The 21,045-nt window shown below is 39.8% G+C and overlaps 1 protein-coding gene across 10 annotated transcripts in view; it reads left to right on the top strand.

Moving 5' to 3' along the window:
* The window catches only part of NPAS3 (neuronal PAS domain protein 3), an 865,390-nt gene that overhangs the window by 110,926 nt on the left and 733,419 nt on the right, over positions 1 to 21,045 (top strand). For 6 of the 10 annotated variants that reach the window (XM_086709952.1, XM_086709951.1, XM_025919003.2 and 3 more), the window contains exon 2: positions 822 to 911. The exons of the other annotated variants lie outside the window; for them this stretch is intronic. In XM_086709952.1, coding sequence (XP_086566078.1) covers positions 822 to 911 — 90 coding nt within the window. The remainder of the gene's footprint in view (positions 1 to 821; positions 912 to 21,045) is intronic. 10 annotated transcript variants of the gene reach the window in all.

Here is a 21,045-nt window from a genome sequence, read left to right as displayed (position 1 = left end):
ACATTCCTTTCCTCCATAATACGATGTGATAGAGTCCTTAAATACTTTTCTTCCCTGAATTAAGAAATTTTCATTTGAAGGAAATGGTCAGAAACCTCACAGCATTTTTATGTCTATATAATGCAGGGAGTCTCAGATGAATTTATATGCTTAAGTAATACAGATGAAAATTGTATCGGCCTTTTTCCCCTTTTTGCCTTAACTGCGAAGAAACCTGGAGCCACTGTAATCAGCGCATCTCAGGTGCCTGTTAACATCTAACCTGTGCTCCTGACGGTCTCGCTTGTGTTTTCCTCCTTAATTGGGTTTAGTTCTGAAAGCTGTATCATATCCCTTTAGAAGTCAGTAGCATACAAACTCTCTATAAATTGAGTAAAGCTGAAAATATATTCACTTTACTAAGGTTTTATAGCTAATTTACCGTTGCCTACAATCGTAATGCATGATCGAATTAATGACAATCCTGTAACAAAAACACTAATGACATTGGTTTTTAACATTTCCTTTAGAATATAATCATGGGGATTGTAGAGTGAGTTAAGCTTTAGACCTTATGTCTTTCTTTTCTTCCACTTTTATGACTCTGAGATAAAAACTTTTTTTGTTGTTCTCATCAAGAATGAAGTCTTCTGTTTTCTCTGCTGCAGGTTTCTAAAAGTGGAAGTTAATGTTCTAAAGTGTATGTACACATTGCAACTATGTATATAGCTCAAAAGCATAAAAAGAAAAAGATATTAAATTTCAACATACTTGTTATCCTGCATTCCGGTCGACTGTAGAGAACCTCTAGTCATGTCTATCTGTTTTTGATGCCTCTACAGAATAACTGCCCAGCATCCTCTGCCCAACCAATCAGAATGTAGGAAAATCTACAGATATGACGGAATCTACTGTGAATCTACCTACCAGAAGTATGTTGAAATCTTTGTGAGTCTTCCTTCTGGCTCGTGCATCAGTGCTTGTGGTTGCCAGCTATTCAAAAATATCCTTGTATTGAAACCTTATATTTCTCTCATCAAGTGGGGAAAAAAAAAGCCAAACCAAACAAAAACCAACAAAATTTGCCTTTGAAATCAAGACCGAAAAAAATGTTTATACTTTTGAAACTGTGGTCTAAAAGTTTTTTAAAATGACTATATTAATAAAGCTCTTAGGTAAGCTTCTTTATATTGCAATAAACAAGTACTTATATGCAAGAAAATCTCGGCAAAATACATTGCACAGGTGCTACGCATCTTAGGGATTTGAAAGGTGTGTTATGTATAAATTAGCTGTCACTTTTTTTCAATCCTGTAATGGAATGATGAGTTGTAATTTGCATAATCCTTTAAGAAGTCAAATTATACTGTCATGTAGCAGACTTAACATGCTAGCTAAGATTTCAGAGCTTTGCAGCTAATTACTATGTACCTTACAGGACAGTTAAATTGAAGTTGAGTCCTCTGCCTTTGCTGCCATTTGCTTTGTCCATTACTTAACAGAATCTGCACTGTTGGTAATGAGGTGTTGTTACTATCACTGAAGTAAACACTCTGCTCTGGGAAGGAAAGGCATTTTAATGTATCATAGCTTGACTTGTGTTGCTTTTGCTGAGAAGGAAGTTTTTGTTTTGTTTTGTTTTTAACAATAACCTAAATTGGAGTCTTCCAAAAAGCTTAACACCTAGGCTTTCCATAAAAGTTGTGGAATACTGATTGAAGCAACAGTAACCATTAATTAATTAAGTTATTCTGTAGAAAATAGAAAATAAGGTAAACAGTTACCCTGAAGGCATTAGACTTTCCGGATAGACTTTGCAAATATACTTCAGTGTGTTTTTTGTCTTCAAACTCTTAACTTCTTTTGTAGTCGAGTTCTGTTATTGAAAAAAAAACACCCTTTTTCCTTAAAAATCCTTTTTTGAATACAAGCTGGTGAGTTCTACTTTCATTTACTCCTCTGATTGGTTGTACAGCATTTTCTTTCATGGTTTCCATTTTATAATCAGCAAAGTCTGGAGCCAGTGAAGACTGCTCTCTAAAGGGGACGTAAAATGGATACTGGATGGAGCTGGGATTCTTCCCTGTATCTTTGCTACTTATTTCTCTCTGGCTTCTTGATATTCTGTTGTCTTGATAGCATTATTCTTTTCATCAGAATTGGTTTCATTATAATGCTAAATTGTTACTGATTATTTTCAAAAAAAAAATTCTTGTTATCTGTGAGTCATCCTTATTATGGCTCTTGGTGGTCAGGTTCCTGTAATTTGCTCGTGGTTTTGTGGCTTTGTTGTGATTCATGGATACTTTGAAAAAGCCTTTTGCTGTGTAAGAAGGGGGTTCTTTACGGACCATCTGAAAACAGCAGTTGACTGTTGACCATTCAAGTAATTGGAGGCCAACGGCCAACTGTTGTTTATTTGTAATTAAGCCAATTTCACGTGTCTGAAATTACTATCAGGTTAGGGGCGGGGGCTTGTCAATTTAAAGTTGGGAGCCTGGATGAGGTCTCCAGGAATTCAGCCCACAGGAAGGTTACCCTTCTTACTGTAGGTATTATCTCAAGACCTGGCTTTTTTTTTTTTTTTTTTTATAAAGAATTTGTGTTATTTGTAGTCAAGGTAGACACAGTAGGCAGCACAGCTGTGACTGCCAGGGAAAGTCACTAGGGGGATATTCATAACAAGGAAATATTGGCAAATGAATGATGAAGAAGGGGAGGAAATCTCCAAGATGTTAAATTGGAGCACTGTCACTGAGATGATTAATGGTGTTGTGTATTTTAGTGAAGACGCTTATCTGGATTGTCTTGAAACTATAGTGTACATTTAATAGCACCTATAAAAAAGCATGTGGTGCATGAACACATTGAAGAGAAAAGTCCATGGATTCAGCTTTCATTTTCCTGAGTGAGTATTTTCTGCAACTCAGTCTTTGGTTTCTGGTTATTAGAAAGCTGGTCTTAGTGTATGTTATATAGTAGAAGTATGTATATTTTATATAATAATAATTGGCATTATATAGCTCCTTTTCCAACAGGACTGGAAATGTTCTTTTTTTGTGAAAACGATGGGTACCTTTTCAACACTGTTGAATATTATCAATAATAGGGAAATGACGATTGCTCGGATTTGCCTCGTCTTCCTGGGTAAATGGGCAGGTTGGTCACAGGGCCACAGAGGATGAAGGACCAAATTTTCGTCAATGATGGGGTCGGTACAGGTTTCTTAAAAATTTCTCTGTCAATTTCGGGTGAAGGGGGGGGTTGTTGTGGAAGGGACTCTAGCTTTCACTTGTAAGCCATGACTATCCTGATTCTATGTAATGAATTATCACTTGCCTTGAAGGATCTTTTGTCACTGATGGCAGGTGCATCTTTAGACACTTATTTAACCTTATTGGGCCGCAGTAATTACTACTAGACATCGGGATAGATGTAGACTAATGACCTATAATTGTGTCTTCAACAAGCTTAGTCTATTTCAGCACTGTTTCTCAATTTTGGGACCTCTACCCAAATGGTGGGGTACGAATCCAATTTAGTGGGTCAAGATAAGAATGAAGAAAAGGAAAAGAATCGAGAGTTTTAGTGCATTCCATATATGAGAGTGTGTTTTATCTTGAGAGGCTTCTGTTTTTGTTTTATGTGTTTGTGTAAGTATACATCACATGTGTGTGTGCATGGGGTGGGCCCTGAGGTGAAACATCTCTTAATATGTGTTTTTTATCTAAAAACTGATGGAAAGCTTCTGCAGTACAGTTGGTAGATAAATGTATAAATATAATAATGTACAGGTATTATGTCCTTATGTGCTCAGGATACAGCAGGTTATAAATGTTGGTGATGTGAAAAGGGTTCGGGAATGAAAAGGCTGTACTATCTGGTTCCTCCTATCAGAATGTGTTAGTGCCAACTTGCATGGGCCCATGAGAATCCATTGTATGTACATATTTCCCATTCTGTGATCCCTGACCTCATGTTAGTAACTGGAAATTGGGCAAAGTATTTGCACTATGGAAATTGGAAAATGCTGCAAATTGGGTGCCCTTCTGTCTGCAACTAGTTGTTAAATATTTACCGGAACATCACTGTTCTTAATCCTTCCCACTGTAATTCTATTGTTTCATAAACTGTGAATTTGCTTCTATTTTAACAGAGGTTTGACTTGAATATTACTGGGAATTATTGAAGTAAATAATTTGAATTACCTTAAAGTACATAGGAATAGAAAATTGTGATTAATTCAAAATGTCTATAATTAAGAATTTTAAAACAATGGCAGTTATCCTAACTTCTTACATTAAGTGCTCATGATGTGGCCAACTGAAAACTTAAAATTGTAATTGGTGATAATGAATTTTTTGGCAAAGGGTAGGAATACAAGATTTTCAAAAACACCATAGTGTTGGGGCAAATTTTGATGAAACTTAAGCACTTTGGTAAGTTCTGAAACTTCTAGAACCCATACCCTTTGCTCCATTGTAAGCTGTCTTTAAGTTTCTAATCATATTTCTGGATTTTAGTGAATTCATCTGTAAAATAGTTGGTTTGACTGGGAGATGCAACAGTTCTTTCCAATTAAAACAATTGTCTTGTTTCCTGTTTCCCCACAAAGAAATAAAAGCAGTATGGAGGGTCTGAGAAAAGACCAGACATCGCCTCCATAGTAACTATGATAACTTTAAACTTGTAAATGAAGGCAAGAAAATGCTCGGGTTGGAAAGGAAATTTTCATGGACATGAGAGGAGTTTTACCACAAAATACGGTGGAAATCACCTGTGTTAATATGTGAATGCAAGAGAAGGAAACTAGAAAGGAACAAACTGAGAAAGGATTTCATAGCCTCCAAGGTGGACAGAGTTCAGCTGTGTGGTTTGACACGACCGTAGCTGTGTGTAAGAACAACTGTTTGACTGAAATTTTGAGAAGACTGCGTCTGGGGAGACGGGAGCTCAAGTGACTAATGTTCCTTGAGCACATGCCAAACTGTTGTGACCACGTCTGCAGTGCCCATTGTAAACAAAGGGCTTTAACCCAGGGTTCTTAGTCTCCATGCGCAGCCAAGATTGAGAAGGTGTTTGTCACTCACTGATGAGACCAACTAGAGCGGTCACCGAAAGAAGCCATTGGCAAAATGGTGAGGTTTGTCTGTTTTCTGCCTCTGCATCCAAGCCCTTTTACCTCTGAAATTCATTCCACCTGGATACCTGGTTCATGTCTCATGCCCAGGCCCTTCCCCACAGGCATTTTTGTTTGTGCCCCTCCTTGCAGATCAGGTGTTGTTAACTGATAATGTTGCTCTTCTCAGGACCCCTTGCATTTTAATAAGCACCTTGCAGTGAAAGAATTCGAGCAAAAAGGGAGTTGCTCTCCAATGGAATGATTGCAGATACCATGACAGAATTGGAGAGATTAATTTCAGGCTAGAAGGTGATGTTTTCTTCCTTTCTTGATGAGACACTCAGAAAGAGGGCATTCCCCTGCTCAGGGTAGCGTTAAGGCTGGCTTTGGCCAAGAGGCATGGGTTTGGAAATGGGGAAAATCCAGACTCAAAGGAGAGAAGGAATTATCAAGGTCCAGAAGAGGAGAATGAGTGAAGAAGGAACTCATCAGTCATTATCAGCTATGTTGTGCCAGACAGAGTGCTAACCACTTGCACATGTTATCCCAATTAAGGAGACCAAGACCGGTTCCTTGTCAGGCAGGCTGCTGGGGGGGGTGGGGGGGTGGATAGGTGGTCACCTGTGTTGATGGGGAGGGAAAGGTCAAGGAAGCTCTAGAAGCAGCAGCAGCAGCAAATTGTTTTGATTGTTTAACCTGATTGATTGATGGCAATTATACAGCCCCCATCCACCTCCCCCCCCCCCGCCCCCGCCCCTCTCCCCCCAGCCATTGGAATAATTTATGCCAGTTGTGTTTGGATCAGTAAATAACAAAGAATTGAGGAAAGAGAAATCTACAGTGAACTTCATAAAGAGGTCTAATAGAATCTGCATGTTAAACAGACATTGAACTTTGTAGCAAGAGCTGCTTCAAGCCTTTAAAAATCCAAATGAATTCTGAATTCCACATCATGCCTTTTAGACCTCAGCATGGTTTCTGGTGCTTTCTCCCAGTTAATTTTAACATAACACCAATGATTTGGCCTGTAAATTACTTGATTTGACCAGGAAACTGGATGGTGTATGATTTAGGGCTAATGCCAAAGTAGCTTAAAAATGAGCTAATGTATTCATTCCTTTAACAACTATATTTTGATCGTCATCCATGGGTCAGGTGCTGTTCTGCCTCAAGTGACTTACAGGTGACTAAGAAAACCTCTGCCCTGCAGAAGCCTGGAAAACTGATGGGAACTAGTAATTGGGATTCTGTGTAAGAGGTGTCTTGAGTGAGAAGTAAAAAGTACAGAAGTGGTGCCATGAAAGGGTCATCCTGTAATAGTGGAGGTGAGCCCTGGGATCTTCATGGTGGAAGGGATTTTGATTTGGGGGAGAGGTGCTTGAGCTAGTGATTGGGGCTAAAAGGTGGGTATTTATGGTGCACTGAGTTGCAAATGATGTTCCTCAGGAGTTGAGGGAAGGGGAGGGGTGACAGGAGTTGAGGTTGGAGAAGATGGGGAAGCAGAGGCATTAGGGTGGACTGCCATCTGGTGAGAGCCTTGGAGGAGTTTTCAGCAAAGGAAGGATCGGACAAGGACTGCAAGGCCGAGGACGGCTCTGGAAGTGGCTCAGACCTGAGACAGGAAATGTGGGAGAGTGGCCCACCGGGTCAGCCTGTCCTCTGAGGTTAGAAACTGAGTTCATGTGGTTTTCATGGAGAGTGGGGCAGTCGTGCTGTGTTGGTTAGTTTGAAGTGATTTTTGACTTACAAACATCTTGCAGGGCTCCAACGGTATGAAATCCAGTTCAGAACCTGTCTACAAATTAATTGCTTTTCCTGGCTTGAGGTGCTCCATATTTTTTTGTATTTTTTTTTAATGTTTATTTTTGAGAGTATGAGTCGGGGAGGGGCAGAGGTGGGGGCGGGGACAGAGTATGGGAAGCAGGCTCTGCACCAACAGCAGAGAGCTTGATGGGGGCTCGAACTCATGAACCGTGGGGTCATGACCTGAGCTGAAGTCAGATGCTCAGCTGACTGAGCCATCCAGGTGCCCTGAGGTGCTCCATATTTTGTAACTCAAAATAGAGTGGCAGAGAGTAAAAATGGACAGGCACAGGAAGCATGATTTAAAATGAAAGAATATTAATTGGCTTTACCAGAGTGTGTATTTTCACTAGAGAAGTGGCTGCCTAGATTTTTAAAAATAATTGGTTACTGACACACCTGTGATATGTATGAGACCTCCCCCCACCCCCAAACTTGAGAAGAGAAGGCAAAGGTCAAGGTGAGAGGAATAGAGCTACAATGAACCTTTTGTAGGCATGCTGTTGAACTACAGTGTTCTGAATCACTAACGGTGGTGTCAGAGAGACAGGGAGACTAATGTGCTTGTGCCCAGATCTTAAAAATAATACAGCAAACTAAGTTATACATAAACGGTGGTTTTAATAAATTTCCACCTTAACAGCTTATTCTGTGTGTTGAGTGTGTTCTGTGTAGATGTGTCTGGAGTGAATTTTTGGACTCCGTTTATGCACTAGAGTGGAAGAAAGAGGCTTTAATCTTTGTGAGCTAAGTATTTAAGAGATTCAGAAGTCCAGGGGTGCCATCCAGGCACTGGATGGCTCAGTCCATTAAGCATCTGACTCTTGGTATCAGGGTCGTGAGTTCAAACTCCACATTTGGCCTGAAATCTACTTAAAAAAAAAACAGAAGAAAAAAAGAGATCCACAGGTCCATGCAGTAATACTTAATCATTGATAGAGGTGGTTAAACCATCTGGAGACGGATCTGAGTTTGATCCTCTCCTCGTAATTATTAGAACTGGGACCATAGCTAAGTTACTTAACTCTCAGAGCTTCTGTCTTCTCAAGTCTGAAATGGGGATAAAAATGAAAGTTGTCTCGGGGCGCCTGGGTGGCGCAGTCGGTTAAGCGTCCGACTTCAGCCAGGTCACGATCTCGCGGTCCGTGAGTTCGAGCCCCGCGTCAGGCTCTGGGCTGATGGCTCAGAGCCTGGAGCCTGTTTCCGATTCTGTGTCTCCCTCTCTCTCTGCCCCTCCGCCGTTCATGCTCTGTCTCTCTCTGTCCCAAAAATAAATAAACGTTGAAAAAAAAAAAATTTAAAAAAAAAAAAAAAAAAAAAAATGAAAGTTGTCTCAGCTCTTCTGAGAATCAGTGGGCTAATGGCTTGACCGTTTTTAATATTTACAGTAAGCTTGGGTACTAGGTATGATTATTTCTACCATTTTACAGATGACGGGGTCTTAGAGGGCTGGAACAACTCACTCAAGGTGAAGAAGGTAGGATAGGGTGAAATGTGATTTAGGATCCGTAGCCACATGTGCTCCCCCACCCCATTCCCTTGCCTGTTTTTGTACGTAAAGTTTTACTAAGACATGACCATACCCATCCACTTAGGTGTTGTCTGTGACTGCTTTTGTGTTTTAATAACAGAGTTGAGTAGAGACTGGGACCAAATCGCCTACCAAGTCTCAAATGTTTACTGTGTGGCCCTTTACAGGAAATAGTTGACCCCTGCATTGGACCTCAGTCTGTTAGACTGTAGAGTCTAGGGTCCATACCACAAAAACACTTAGTATGGTGCTTGGCATATAGTGAGTATGCACTGAATGAGTATCCCTTTGTTCCTTATCTAACTTAGGGTACAGCTGTTCAGACCAAGGAACTCATGTTGGCAAAATGGAAACGGTAAACATTCTACTTCCAGTAGGAGAAGCCATTATGTCTGTGGAAATAGTGAATTACTAAAGGAACACTTTGTGAATTTTGTGTTCTATTTTCCACTTATTACTATGTTTTATATAATGAAGAAAGAATTTATTTCTTCATAGCATTCAAAGTATAATATGTCATTGAAGGGAATAATTGTGAACTTGAGTGAATATTCAGAATCTGTTAAATTAACCTCATACCCAAGGAAATTTCATGTTCTTGAGAAATGTAAGAACATTTTTGTTGATGAAAACTGCATAAAAATAGTGTAGAAATGCCACTTGTGGTATTATGACCTGTTGATCAAAAATAAGTATAAGCAGTGTGTCTAGAGCAGGAAAAAATGAAAAGGGTTTATCCCTTTTAATGAAAAGATTTAAAATTATCATACCTTTTCTAATAGTCTTCGTCACAAGAGGGGGAGGAGATGATGGTTTCAGCTTGACCCTGCTCCATTTTATTTCCATGCATTTGTCCATTACGGATTCTGGGAACTCCTTGTCCTCTGCTAAGTAAATGCCTTCGGGTTTGTGTTACTGTGTTGCTTAGAGAGCACACCATGTGTCCAGTCAAGTTGTATTGAGGGGATAATCTTGGAATTTGCTTTGACTAAGCCCAGGGCCATGGCTCTGTGTTGATGAATGGGAGATTCCTTCATTGGGTTCATTGTTTTCTCTTGGAATAGCTCTTGTTGGAATAAAATTGCAATACATTTTTTATCCTGGAACATCTGGAAAGTGCAGATAAATAGAAAGGAGAATGTGAATGTCTTTTGTAATTGTACCACCCACAGATAGCCACTGTTAACAACTTGGTGTGGATCACTATACAGAACTGTATGTTGATACACATGTCATCTTGGATACATTTGTATCTACATACATGAGCATTTTTCTTGGGGATTCCTCCCGAGATTGTCTCAGCTGGGAAACTTCTGGGGCCAAGCATTCTAACTTGTCCACAAACAGCTTATCTAAGGGAAGCTGGAAGCTGTATATGTTCACCTTCCGCATAGAAACCATGTTCTGTAGGGATCTCCTTTCATGACTTTTTTTTTTTTCCGCTTGTAGTTTGTATCTTCCTGCTGAACGTGTACCACTTTATTGTTGGGGGAATTGAAATTCTTTTTCTTGGGGGGAAGACACACACACAGGAGAACTCCAGCAAGAGCTAGTGATATTAGTGGCATTAATGACAGATTTTTAGCAGAAAAATCTTTCCCTACCGCCTAATTTTTTAAAAATCTAGTTTGCAAAACTATTTGTAAGTTACAGGATGAAGCTGACGGTGAGAAGGGTGTGTAGTGGGTTATAGTAACAAGGCTTTTTAAGATGAGAACATGTACATGGATGAAAAGTAACTGCTGGGTGCTGAGGTGGAGTTTTCTGGTCATTTATCAACTCCTTTTCTCACATGCTACATCTCCTGCATCATTCTCTAAAGTACTTATAAACAAGAGCTCTGTTTACTTTGTAGAGCATTGAGGTATTTTGATCTAGTTTTCAAAGCAGAGAGAAGTCTGGGTCCTGGGAGGATTTTGGTTCAATGACCAGCATGTAAGGAAATCATTTTTAGGTTATTTTTCCCTTATCAAACTTGAGACCTTTGTGATTCACTTAGTGTGAGGGTTCTTTGGAATTGACCGCTTGAGATTTATGTGATTAAGTAGACCATCACTGCATCTTATTTAAAACCTAATTGCCTTTCCCTCTCTCCCAGTCCAGTATATAGAATCTCTGCAATACATACGAAAAGCAGTAGTAATTATATAGAGAGCCTCACTCTTAGCCTTTTTTCTTACTTGGTACCAGTTGAAGAGAGTTCTGTTTCTTTTTTCTTTAAAAAATTTTTATTTTCATTATTAGGTTTATTTTGAGAGCGAGAGAAAGTAGGGGAGGGGCAGAGAGAGAGGGAGATACAGAATCCGAAGCAAGGCTCCAGGATCTGAGCTGTGGGCACAGAGCCCGATGCAGGGCTTGAACCCACGAGTGTGAAATCATGACCTGAGTCGAAGTCGGTCACTTAACCGACTGAGCCACCCAGGCGCCCCAAGGAGAATCCTGTTTCCTTCACAAGCAGCTGTCATCAATAGAATTTCAACCAACCTAGGCTTTCATAACAGCATCATTTTCTTGACCACTGCCTGTCAGGGGTCCTCCGTGTGAATCACAGCCAATTGCATGTCTTGGCCTTGAAGCCAGGAGGTACCTGGTCTTCTTCTTGATGATTCTCCTCTACCATTTTTAACTCCACTAAGAAAGCTGTTTTAGGAGTACAATTGACTGTATGGGTCAGTCAGGAACGGAGCCTCCTATCTAACATGTTGTAGACACCAGCTGGATTTCCTGGAGAAGAACACATTTACAGAAACTACAGGAAGGTCTTGGCTCACTTCCAGGGAAGGAGTATGCTTTTCTAGGGACTACCTAATTATAATAGCGGATTATCATCCCCCTGGAGAAATTCATCAGGTGCCTTAAGTCTTAATAACTATGAAAGCAGTGACCTTCCTGTCACGGTGTTTTTACAGGGAGAGGTTTGGAGACCCATTCAGTAGGGAGGAGGGTGGAGGGTAGGGGGATTTCTCGAGTGCTTGTAAAATTGAGGATCAATAAATTCATCTGATAGCAAGACTGTTTACCCTCTTTGCTCAATGCTGTTTTTAGGAGCTAGTAACAAATTTATGAGGGTGGTAGGAATAAAGAAAGCTGACTTTTTAAAAAAAATTTATTGTACTTGAGTAATGCCTTGGGGGAAGGCAAGACTAGAAAACTTAAATTATAGGCCAGCAGATTTTAAGTAGAATACATTTTTACAAGAATCCAGTGGCAAGTTTGGTTGACTGGCACTACATACACCTTTATTGGCTCTCTTAAGGAGAAGTTTGCCAGACACAAACGATTGGCTCTGAGCTATAGAGAAAAAAGGGAATGAATACAGCTGCTTTTATTCTTCCATCCACAGGAAATACTCGTGGATGCTGAGGTTTTACGTTATGGGGCAAAACTGGTCCTTATGGGGACAACAGAAATTTGAGCTCTTGACCATGAAGTTTGGGTCCAACTTTACCATTCATGTTTCTGTGTTGGCTGGTTTTCCATATGCAGTGAGATACATGAGGCTGAAGTCGGCACACCAATTGGGGTGTTCTTTGGCCTCTAGACATTGCTATAATTGACCTCCACATCCGTACTGGAAAATAAGTAGGTAATACACTCATTTGGCATGTGAGAAGATGAAGGCTCAGAGATTACGCAGGTTGTCCAATTGACACAACTAATAAGGTTTAATCTGGTAACTATTTATAGCAGACCAGTGCAGTGTGGCCCAGCAGTTTATCCACTTTCAACTGGATAATGTAGCCCTTTGGAGCAGGAGGATACTTGACCTCAAAAAACAAAAACAAAAACAACAACAACCAAAACCAAAAACATAACCCTCCACCTTCTGTTCAAGGGTAGTCTATTGAAATCTATTTCTGTAAAAAAAAAAAAAAAAAAAAAAAAAAATACCCTGAGAAACTGAAAGCCTTCCCTAAAGAGGAGGGTAAGTTTATTATATTTGAATGCTAGTTATTTAGTGTCCTTTATATGCAAAGCCAGTTGTGTCTGCCCTTCAGAAATTTAATCTGTTGTTACACTGCAGTTAGCTAGAAGTGGACGAATCTCCAGTCCTACCTCTTTGCCAGCTTGAGTTTTAGATTTCCAAACTACTTGAGGTTTCTGCTTGTGATTTGCTTTACATCAACTGCCACATGTAATGACCAACAAATTTGCAAGCACTTCAAAGAAAATTCCCAATTAATCCTTAAGGCAATCCAGTGAATTGTTTTATCTCTATTTTTTTTTTTTTATCGAAAAACCCAACAAACAAAAAACCTTTGGATCTTACAGCTTTAATGATGTGAAGGCTCTCCCCCAGCTGCCGTGTGATGTGGCCCACCTGCAGAGTGACCCTTCCTCCTCCCCCATTCTGAAGCTCTTTGCTGGACTGCGCAGCTATGCCCCCAGAACAGAGCTCTCTATCTTACCTAGAATCTCGTACGCTGCACTTTTGCTTCATCTTAATTTCTCTAGCCATTTGGGCTTGCCATTGGACTCCTCTTCCATTCTGCCTCTCTTGTCAAATACCCTGTTTGTAGCATGATTTCTTTTGTAAAGACTTACTTCTATTCTCATCTCCCTGACCTGAGTTACTATTTTATGCCTAGATTGTTACAGTCTACTGTTTAGTCTTGTCTCCTATCTCCTTCAGTTTAAGTAAAATGCTGCAGGCCCACTGTACACACAATGCCATGCAAGGGAATACAAAAATATCTTTCTGGGCTACCCGTAGCTACCAGATTAAAATATTTGTAACATGGTTCCTAGCTCAAAGTCATCAGCAGCTCATTCTTTTTTTTTAAATTTTTTTTTTCAACGTTTTTATTTATTTTTGGGACAGAGAGAGACAGAGCATGAATGGGGGAGGGTCAGAGAGAGAGGGAGACACAGAATCGGAAACAGGCTCCAGGCTCTGAGCCATCAGCCCAGAGCCTGACGCGGGGCTCGAACTCACGGACCGCGAGATCATGACCTGGCTGAAGTCGGACGCTTAACCGACTGCGCCACCCAGGCGCCCCGAGCTCATTCTTAGGGCACGGTGTTGGCAATCTTAGCTTCATGTTCAAGACTCTCTAGTCTTGATCTGGGCTGCCCCCCATCTATCCCCAACCAAGATACCCCTCAATGGAAGCTCTCTGCTTCTATCTGTGAAACGTGTTCACTTACTTTTGTTAGGCACAACACACACTGCCTCTTGGCTTTAGCTTTATCCCCAGGGTTTCTCTCGTGTCTTAATTCAACATATGGATGGGGTACCTTAAATAACCAGGAACTATTGGGGCACTTGGGTGGCTCAGTCAGTTAAGCGTCTGACTTTGGCTCAGGTCATGATCTCATGGTTCCTGAGTTCGAGCCCTGCATCAGGCTCTGTGCTGGCAGCATGGAGCCTGGAGCTTGCTTCAGATCCTGTGTCTCCCCCTCTCTCTCTCTGCCCCTTCACCACTCATGCTTTATCTCTCCCTGTGTCTCTGTGTCAAAAATAAACATTTCAAAATTAAAAAAAAAAATTAACCAGGAACTATTGTGTGGGATATATAGTGAACTAAGACCGAAATCTCAGCCGTGAAAGTTAGAGGGCATTGGAGACAGGCAGTAAACAGCAGACGTTACAAACGAAGCAAATCGTGTTGTCTGTTCTGTGGCAGTAGTTGTGTGCAACAAAAACAGAGAAGGGTAAGAGGGAATTAGGACTGTTGGGATGCACCCAATGTTTACAGCAACAGTATCAACAATAGCCAATTTATGGAAAGAGCCCAAATGTCTATTGACTGATGAATGGATAAAAAAAAAGTGGCAAAAATATACAATGGAATATTATTTGGCTATCAAAAAGAGTGAAATCTTGCCATTTGCAATGACATGGTTGGAGCTAGAGTGTATTATGCTAAGGGAAATAAGTCAGGGCAGAGGAGGGCTAATACCATATGATTTCACTCGTGGAATCTAAGAAAACAGGTGAACCTAGGGAAAAGGGGAAAAGTAAGGAAAGCAAACCATAAGAGACTCTTACAGAGAACAAACTGAGGATTGGAGGAGAGAGATGGGTGGAGGATGGGCTAAATGGGTGAGGGGCATTAAGAAGAACACTTGTGATGAGCATTGGGTGTTGTTTGTAAGTGATGAGTCACTAAATTCTATACCTGAAACCAATTTTACCACATGTTAACTAACAATTGAAATAAAACTTGGGGAAAAAAAAAGTGCTGAGTGGAGATGGGTCAGTTAGGGTTTCATGTAGGTACAGCCCCATTTAAAAAGATGACATTTGAGTAAAGACTCCTAGGAAGTGAGCGAGTTAGGCATCCAGATAGCAGCAGGGGAAATACTCCAGGCAGAAGGAGCACCTGCCAGAAAGGCTCTGAAGCTGAAGAGGTTTTGCTGCTTACAAAGAATGCTGGGGGGACTCGTGCAGTGGGTGGGAATGAATAGGGACTGCAGCTGGAGCTTGAGGAGAGAGGCCAGGCTTTTAGTCCACTTGAAATGGGGTCATGAGAGGATGTTTGATGTGAGGAGCAATGGAGTCTGACCGAATTTTTCGAATGATTCTGGCTGCTAGTTGAGTACATGCTTCAGGGGGACGTGGGTGGAAGCAGAGAGCCTGATTCCGAGACTACTATGGTCAGGACAGTGGTTGGTTGACACTCAGGGTTTGGAAGTGGCGATGGTGAGAAGAATTTGGATTGCGATGTATTCTGAAGAAAGAGCCAACAGGATTTCCTGATGGAGTGGATCGAGAGGGGATATGAAAGAGAGAAGAAAGTCAATATTAAACCTGAGATTCAATTCTAATGCATCATTTACTCTGTATCACACGTGTGGTGGCATTCAATGGTATGTATGCAAATAAATACCTTTTAGGAACTCGTAAACTGAAAGAGGAGGCAGGTCATAAACTTACAAGTAAAAGGATAAAACAGTGTCTGTGGATGGATATCTTAATAAGATTGCAAGTTCCTTAAGATAGTGATTCATTTATCACTCCACAAACCTTTTTAAGGTTCTTACTCGAGGCCAGTGGTTGTCTCACCCTCTCAACAGTGCTAAATGGAATTAGAGGCAGCTTCAGTGCAGTGGGTAAGTACACAGGCTCTAATGGAGAGTGAGGTACTCAAACCTTGGTTGAGTCCTTTATTTGCTGAGGGAGCTTGAACAAGTGACATAAACCCTCTGGTCCCTATTTTTCTCCTCTGGGACTTGGTAATAATCTCTCTCATAGGGTTTATTGCAGGAGTAAATGCCCCAATACATGTAAAGTACTTATAATAATGCCTGGCATATACTAAATGTTCAGATAGTGTTTATCATTCCTAAGTGAGCATTTAGGAAAAATTAGGTAAAAGAGGATTACCATTTTGAGCAACTGTCCTTCCTTAAACCCCATGTTCAAAACCTGCCAAGCTGAATGGATAATAAATGTGAACAATAAGATCTCGTAGTAAGCCTTGCTTTCTAGCAGATAGTACAAATAACCGGAGAGAATTGCGTTACGATCAGTCCGATACCTGCCTCTCTTTAGAGGTGGATATGGAGGCTGGTCAGCATCCCCTCCGGGTATGTTTGATTGACAGACTGGCAACCAGTATTTAAATACCTAACACATAAAAAGATCAATGCTTTCTTATTATTTTGTAGCTTAAAATGTTGAATGTGTATTAAAATGAGAAAAATAATTTTCAGAACAGATATGACTTTCCTAGTACATAAAAGCAAGGAGATCACATCAAGAAGGGAATATTATTTTTTTGCCCCAATACAGGAAATTACTATTTTTCCCTCCATGTTTATATTTTGATACCTAATATCTCCTTTCTTTTCTTTCTTCTTCTTTTTTTTTTTTTTTATTTCTCACGTGGTGGTCTTCCTTTCATCCCTGTTACTATCTGCAACTAATTGGGCCTCCAAGTTCAGGAAGTAGCAGTGTGTTTTTTACCTTGAAACTCGTACAGACATCTTCAGTGTCAGAGGTGGTTTGAAGAGCAGCTTAATTCTGCTTTCATTGTGCCCGGTACTTCAGTGAGGCACTCAGGTTCTGTTTGAGCTCGGTATTTCTGATCCCATTCTATACATTGTAGATGGCGATGCAGACAGTGGCTGTCAATGAGTAACAGGTAAATATTGAACAGGGAAGCCCTTTTGATTAACTTTGTGGATCATTATTTGAAAGTAGCTTGCAGTCAGAACAGCTCCATCACTCATGATCATAGCACATGGCATGGAGGTCAGAGCATCACGTTGCTGGTTGGAAAGCTGAGGTTGCATTCTTTGTTATGTACCTGGTCCTGCATGCATGCAGTGCTTGAGTAGGCACAACTCTCCAGTGAGCAAAATGGGGAGGATTTAGCACAGTAGGAACACAAGGATATTATGATAAAGCACGGAATAGTCCAGATAGACCTTGCGCTATGTGGATATAGATACATTAAAGCACATTTACAATTTTTTGAACTTTAATTTTTGAAGCTTGACCTTTTTATACAGATTCAGAAATTGTTGAGCATAGAATCTAGACCATTATGGCAGGCTGAAAGTGAACTTTTGGTTTTGCTAGTTTATGCCAAAAAGTAATTTGAACGTTTCTTTACTTCTCAAAATTTAGTTGATATCACCTAATGGGCAAAGCTGCTCTCAGGACAGATTTACTCAGAAGATTGTTCGGTAATCGATTGCCTGTTCAGTGATTCCGATCTAGCTGTTGAACCTCATGGTATGTTAATGATTTATCACCACTCGAAACAATAACATTATCATTATTAATATTTTTGAGCTCCCACCAAAGAATATTCATGCTACTTGGTGAAAAGACATCGCTATTTTTACTCAATCCTATCTATCTGCTCTCAAAATTTGGGGTCAACACTAACATGGTGATTAAAAGAGAGACCACGATTAGTTTGTTCACACATCTTCAGGAAAGGCCTAATTCAGTGGTCAAACAGGCCAGTCTAAAATGTTTTCAGAAGGCTACCATTTTCTAGTAATTCTTTGAATTGAGTCTTTGAATCATGTCCAGCTATATAAGTATTCAGAAAACTAAGATCATTAAAACGACCAATGACAACAATGCAAATGTATCTCCTTCTTACCCTTATTCTAGAGCAGTAGTTAAAAGTAGGCATTTTATGACATTTTCAATGTATAATCCGGCATTTTAAATTTGCTTCATTAAATGGATTAATGCCCCTGTTACTTACTGTTTAACATGTATGAACCACAAAAGTGACAAAATGTATGTAAACTAGAAGATAATTTTATTCTGAAAATCCTTTGAATAAGAAGTACAATATAAAGTGGTTATGCTAACTAGAAATGTAAACTGCATGTTATCACATTTCTGAGGAAGGGGTTCTATGTTGGTATCATTAAAAGTATTTTAATTCTGATTTTATTATTCAAGATTTTATTTTTAACTTCTCTCTACACCCAACGTGGGGCTCGAACGTACAACCCCGATGAAGAGTTGTATGCTGTACTGACTGAGCCAGCCAAGTGCCCCTCCATTCTTCTTTTCAATAAACCATGGAAAATATTAATATTCTTGCCTTTAACTGTACTGTTTTGGACTGGTTGAGAGTCCCTGTCTTCCCACCTCCCAACCTCTGCCTCAGAAAGGAAAGAACTTAAAATTTCATGTAGAAAATAGCTTTAGTTAGGCAAGTATTATTTACAAAGTAATGTGATAGAAATCATGTCTTACATTTTTGAAATCTAAATAAACTTATCACGTACATGCAAAATACACGATAAATTAAAAATCGAACTTAGAAATATGTGCTATTTCTTGGCAACAGAAATACAGTGCATGCCTGTGCTGTTGAAAGAGAAGTAATGTGTTACTGTATCTGTCTTTTTCTCCAGGGTACCCAGGATCTAATTTGGTTAGGTTCCCAGTGAATATGTGGTAGGTGGTCCCATCCTAACCCGCACCACAAAACTAGAAAATTCAGTTCTAAACAAAGATTTGTGATAGCAGGGGATGCTGTGGGTCAGGGAAGAATTGGCATGGCCATGTGGAAATGTGTGCACATGGCATGGTTATCTAGCATAGCCAGGACTTTTAGGCCTTTCGTTTTCTTGAAATTAATAGGTAGCGAATTCAACATTTAGTCTTTGTCTTTCTGGGGCAGGAAACTTGGCACATACTAATTTGTGTAGACTTGTGACACATACTATAAGGGAAAATACATACAAAGAAAAAATGTATATATAAATACATGTCTTTGAATATTAAAAATTTCCTAGTCTCTACAACTTGGAAATTTTTATGTTTATATCCCAATAGGAGATAGAATGTATTAGATAAGAATTAAATGATGGTGACATCATTACTGGCTTTTAATTCCTTTTTAATTATTAGAAAACTTGGTAATGTTTGGGGAAAATGGAATATATTGGGCTAGGATGTGGTGGCTTTGAAAGTTAATTGGCTCCATCCAAGAAAAAGTATCCTCTTTTTGTGAAAAACTGCAGACCTTACCTAATCTCAAGGAAGTTTCAGGCCATCGGGGAATCTAAGATAGATGATTCGCTGATTGGACAATTACTGAATACCTGCTAAGTGACAGGCATTGTTCTAGGCCCTAGGTATTCTGTGGTAAACAGGACATCCGAAGTTCTACAGCATAGAGTTTATACTCCACTGCGAAGGGCAGAAAATACGGAGAGGAATATATAATCTTAAAAAAGGTAGTGCTCTATAGTAGGAAAGAAATGAAATCAGGGCAAGGAGATGGAACATGTCAAGTGCTTTTGTAACCAGACAAGCCATGTTAAGTACCTTAAGAATGATGTAAATGTTTCTGTTCTCTGCAGGTATGGACAACCAAGTCCATTTATGGCTGTAGTGAATCGGGGAACTCTTGTTGGGGTAGATGGAACTTAGGCTGACCCTTGATGGATGGGAATGAATAAGCCATGTTTGTATCTGACAGAGGATGGAAATAAGAGTTTCTATTAAAGACTGACTAGAAATAAGGGGTAAGACTGATGGGACCTTGAAGATAGAAACTTGGGTTTGATATTTTATATGGTTTTGGTATACTGAAGAGTAGTGGAGTATGTGAGATTTTTCTACCTTTGCATTTGCATGGAGTGGATAAGAAACAGAGGCCATCTGACAGGCTTTTGGGATAATCAAAAAATGAGAAGACGATACAGATTTTCTCTTTTCGCAAGCATGGACTATTTCAAGGTTTATTTGAGGGCTACTGTGTGAATATGGGGTTGAGTGGAGGGATCATGTGATTTCCTGACTCCAGGTGTTTTGCAGATCTGAAAGTTTGAGAGTCCCTGTTCAAGGTCCAATATGCTGGCTGTCATCTACATGATGACCTACATTCTTCAACAGGATTCACTCAGGAGATACTTATTAAAACTAAATGTATTGGCAGTGCATCAAGAGGAACTCATGAGATGAGAAACATTTGGGGGCGTGAATAGACAACCCAGAATAGTTGGATTGTATAGGAGATTAATTATTATAAATTAAATGGAGGCCATTTCTTATATTTGACTGTACAAGAAACAAATATATGTTAAGATTCTAGGATAGGAGTGGGTAACATAAACTAGTGATCAGCAAATAATGACCTTCAGCTCTATTCGTTGGTAAATACTAGTAGTGAATCAAGATGCCAATCAAACATGGAACAGGTGCATGTTGCAGAGGACAATGCAGGAATGACCTATCATTTCTTAAGCCTCAGTCAATACCCGAGAAGGACTGTATATACATGTTTGCTAATGGCACAAGTAACTTCTGTGATGATTATTAATTTTTTGACAGCCACCATATTGAGGGGAGGTTTGCATACATACTTCTGATCTGTTATGAACTTCAAAATTCACACCCTTAGTGATTCATAGCTCCATCTAGGTAATAGAGATGGGAAAAAATCCCATGTAATCATAATTTCCTTAGAATTTATACTGGAAATATTTTTTGCCTCAGTAGGTAGGCCTCTGTTGAGATGTTCTATTGTGCAAGACAAGGGTTTTCACCTTTTAAATCCTAAGAGTACATTAATTATTGCAACACTAGAATTTCAGAGCTCCGTTGTTACAGAATTTTGACCGTAGTTCTTGCGCACTGGTTTTTGTGGGAATTTTTAACTAATTTAAGATTTTGTGTACTTAATGCTACAGATGATAGTTGATTGCTACAAGTATCTGGACTACGAGGATCTTCATGTTCAGATGACTTTTTTAAATTTTATTTATTTATTTTGAGAGAGTGAGGGAAAGCATGAGCAAATGGAGCAGGGTGGGGCAGAGAGAGAATCTCAAGCTGGCTCTGTACTGTCAGCCCAGAGCCCTACATGAGGCTTGATCCCACAACCCTGAATCATGACCTGAACAGAAATCCAAGAGTCAGACACTTGAGTGACTGAGCCACCCAGGTGCCCCTATGTGTTCAGATGACTTTGAAGAATATGAGCATGAATATCCTGTACGGGAAGCTGACTCTTTCATTAGCATATGTTAAGCAACTTAACATGCATCATTTGGAAACCTTTTAATTCCTGTTTTTGGAGATCCTAGTTTCTTTTTTAAGTTCATAGATCTGGTTATATCATTAAAGGTCGCCACGTCCTTTGTTTGAAGCTGTGTGCTTGCTGTCTTCTCTCCTTAC

The sequence above is a fragment of the Puma concolor genome, chromosome B3 (assembly GCF_028749965.1).
Source record: "Puma concolor isolate L17-30 chromosome B3, mPumCon1.1.hap2, whole genome shotgun sequence".
NCBI lineage: Eukaryota > Metazoa > Chordata > Mammalia > Carnivora > Felidae > Puma > Puma concolor.
The sequence above is the reverse complement of the archived record's forward strand: the minus strand, read 5'-3'. Positions and strand labels throughout refer to the sequence as shown.